Source organism: Danio rerio, chromosome 8 (genome assembly GCF_052040795.2).
Source record: "Danio rerio strain M-AB ecotype USA chromosome 8, GRCz13ab, whole genome shotgun sequence".
Classification (NCBI taxonomy): Eukaryota; Metazoa; Chordata; class Actinopteri; order Cypriniformes; family Danionidae; genus Danio; species Danio rerio.
Window position 1 is genome coordinate 80,001 of NC_141028.1, and position 2,500 is coordinate 82,500.

Sequence of the window (2,500 nt, forward strand, 5' to 3'; positions counted from 1 at the left end):
ACTAGGGGATGTTTTTTGTTGCACCATCTCCGCGTGCCGCCCCCAGCAAGATAGCTACTTGCCACGCTGCCCTGGCATATTACCCAAATCCGCCACTGGGGAAGAGAGGTGCAGTGAATCAGCTACGTTAGTGGCACAAACAATAACTGCATGTTATTTATTTATCTATAGAAACATTGGGAATTTACATAAGTACATTTAAGTTAACAATATCAACAGCAAAATCATATTGGGGTGGCCACAGGGGTGGCCAGAGTTTACCCAGGGGTGGCCGTGACCACCCCTGGCCACCCCTTGGGGGCGCCCCTGAGTGATTGGTCAATGACATCATCTCATTAATATTCAGTTGTCAGGTGTGTGTGTGTGTGTGTGTGCAGTGCAGCTCTCTGATTGGCTGGTTGTGTGTGTGTGTGTGTGTGTGTGTGTGTGTGTGTGTGTACAGTGTTCAGCTGTGTTGCCATGGCATCAATATCAAGCCCCTCCCCCTCACCTGGGGCTGCTGCTGTCCCGAGGGCCATGGAACCAATCCGCCAGTTTACAGTCTGAGGCCACGCCCACCTTCACCAGGTAGGAGGCGGGATCCACGCGGAAGGCCCAGTAGTGGCGTCCCTGGCTGATGCCCGTGTCCCCGATGATGTAATCCAGACAGGTGTAGCTGCCCGTCTGCACCCGCTCCGCCGCCAGCAGCACACTCATGCCCGCCACGCTCTCCACCGACGCCCGCCGCCGGCTCAGCTGCAGACGCTCCGCACTGAAGCCACAGCTGTCGCTGAAGAGGAAGCTGAACACTGCACGCACGCGCACACACACACACACACACACACACGGAAACACGCGCACACACACACACACGGAAACACGCGCACACACACACACACACAATCAATCAGTGTAGCCGCAGGGGTTGCAGCTGAAGTCTGGATGTGTGGACGCTCGTCAGTTCCTTCACTGCAGTTTATTAATTTCGACTCCTCTAAATTCACTTCTCATCTGATTAAGAGCTGAAATACTGCCAGACAGATGAAGAAACTCTCAGGTCTTAAAGAGAGCGGCTTCAGAGATAAAATACACACGCACGCATACACACTCTCAGGATACACTCCTGTCGGCCTATAGATTGTTGATTTTTAACATTAATGTGTGTGTGTGTGTGTGTGTGTGTGTGTGTGTACATGAGTTGTGTTTCCTCCAGACGCTGATGCCTCTGTCAGGCAGAGTTTGCAGACTGCCTCAATGTTTTCAGGTTAGGGTTATTAAATATTAATCATTAAAATATTGCTGAACAGGTGTTTTTGCATTGTGTGACACTAAATGATCCGTCATTCTCTCTCTGTAAACTCGACTCCTCTCTTCTCCTCATGTGATAATGAAATATGAGGCATTATAGCGGTTCAGATGTTGATTATAGAGCATGCTCTCAGCTTCAGTAAACCATTTACAATCATATTTCACTCAATTCAAATCAATATTTAATACAAAGAGAACACTTTAAACTACAGCGCCGTCACGGTGGAAAAGTGATGACGCCGGTGTTGCGTCTTAAAACCGGTAAAACCGTCAACACCATCAATGGCAAGCCTAGACCACCCATCTCAGAGCAGGTAATGAACTCTTGAGCGTCTGCTCGGGTCTGTTCAGGGCCGCTGCCCGCATGTCCAGCTGTTGTTGTTGTGGCAGGAACAGCGAGGCCTGATTGGAGGAGGAGCGGCTCGATCTGGCCAATGGCAGCAGGATTAGAGACTCTGAGGTGCGGTACGGGTCAGACACCTGCAGATCCACTGCTGAGGGAGAACAGTACACTGACACATTCAACACATTTACAAAGACCAACGTGACGGCGTGTTCACCATGACTGCAGTCCGTTTAGCATGAACAACCCCGCTGCAGTCAGCCCTCACGTCTCTACAAATCACTGCGGTGATCAGCTGAACACAGCCATCCTCAACTCCGCTGCTGCGCCTCCTTCATTCCTGGCCACTATAATAACCTGCTGCAGGGTGTGTGTGTACCTGCTGCAGGGTGTGTGTGTACCTGGTGCAGGTTGTGTGTGTGTGTGTGTGTGTGTGTACCTGGTGCAGGTTGTGTGTGTGTGTGTGTGTGTACCTGGTGCAGGTTGTGTGTGTGTGTGTGTACCTGGTGCAGGTTGTGTGTGTGTGTGTACCTAGTGCAGGTTGTGTTTGTGTACTTGGTGCAGGTTGTGTGTGTGTACCTGGTGCGGGGGGGGTGTGCAGGGTCACCTCGGGGCTGTAGGCACTACACACTCCGTTTCTGCAGCTCTTCACCCTGAAGGCGTAGCGAGCGTCTCTGTCCAGGTCACACACCACTGTGCTGCTGCCGTAAACACTCTCGCTCGTCCGCCAGCATTGCTCCACTTCCTCTTTCTCCTCCTCCTCATCCTGTTGCAGCTTCCGGAACTCCAGCAGGTGTCGGTCGGTGGGCACAGAGTCTTCAGGCAGACGCCAGTGGAGGAGAGCCTCATTATACACACGGCAGCGCGACA

At 52.0% G+C, this 2,500-nt stretch overlaps 1 protein-coding gene across 5 annotated transcripts in view; it reads right to left on the reverse strand.

Annotated features, from left to right (window-relative positions):
* The window catches only part of trim36 (tripartite motif containing 36), a 16,268-nt gene that overhangs the window by 3,010 nt on the left and 10,758 nt on the right, over positions 1 to 2,500 (reverse strand). For all 5 annotated transcript variants that reach the window (NM_001362441.3, NM_001441407.2, NM_213528.5 and 2 more), the window contains 2 exons: positions 2,210 to 2,500; positions 491 to 788 (listed from right to left, as the gene is read on the reverse strand). The exon at positions 2,210 to 2,500 is cut by the window's right edge and continues 24 nt beyond it. In NM_001362441.3, coding sequence (NP_001349370.2) covers positions 491 to 788; positions 2,210 to 2,500 — 589 coding nt within the window. The remainder of the gene's footprint in view (positions 1 to 490; positions 789 to 2,209) is intronic.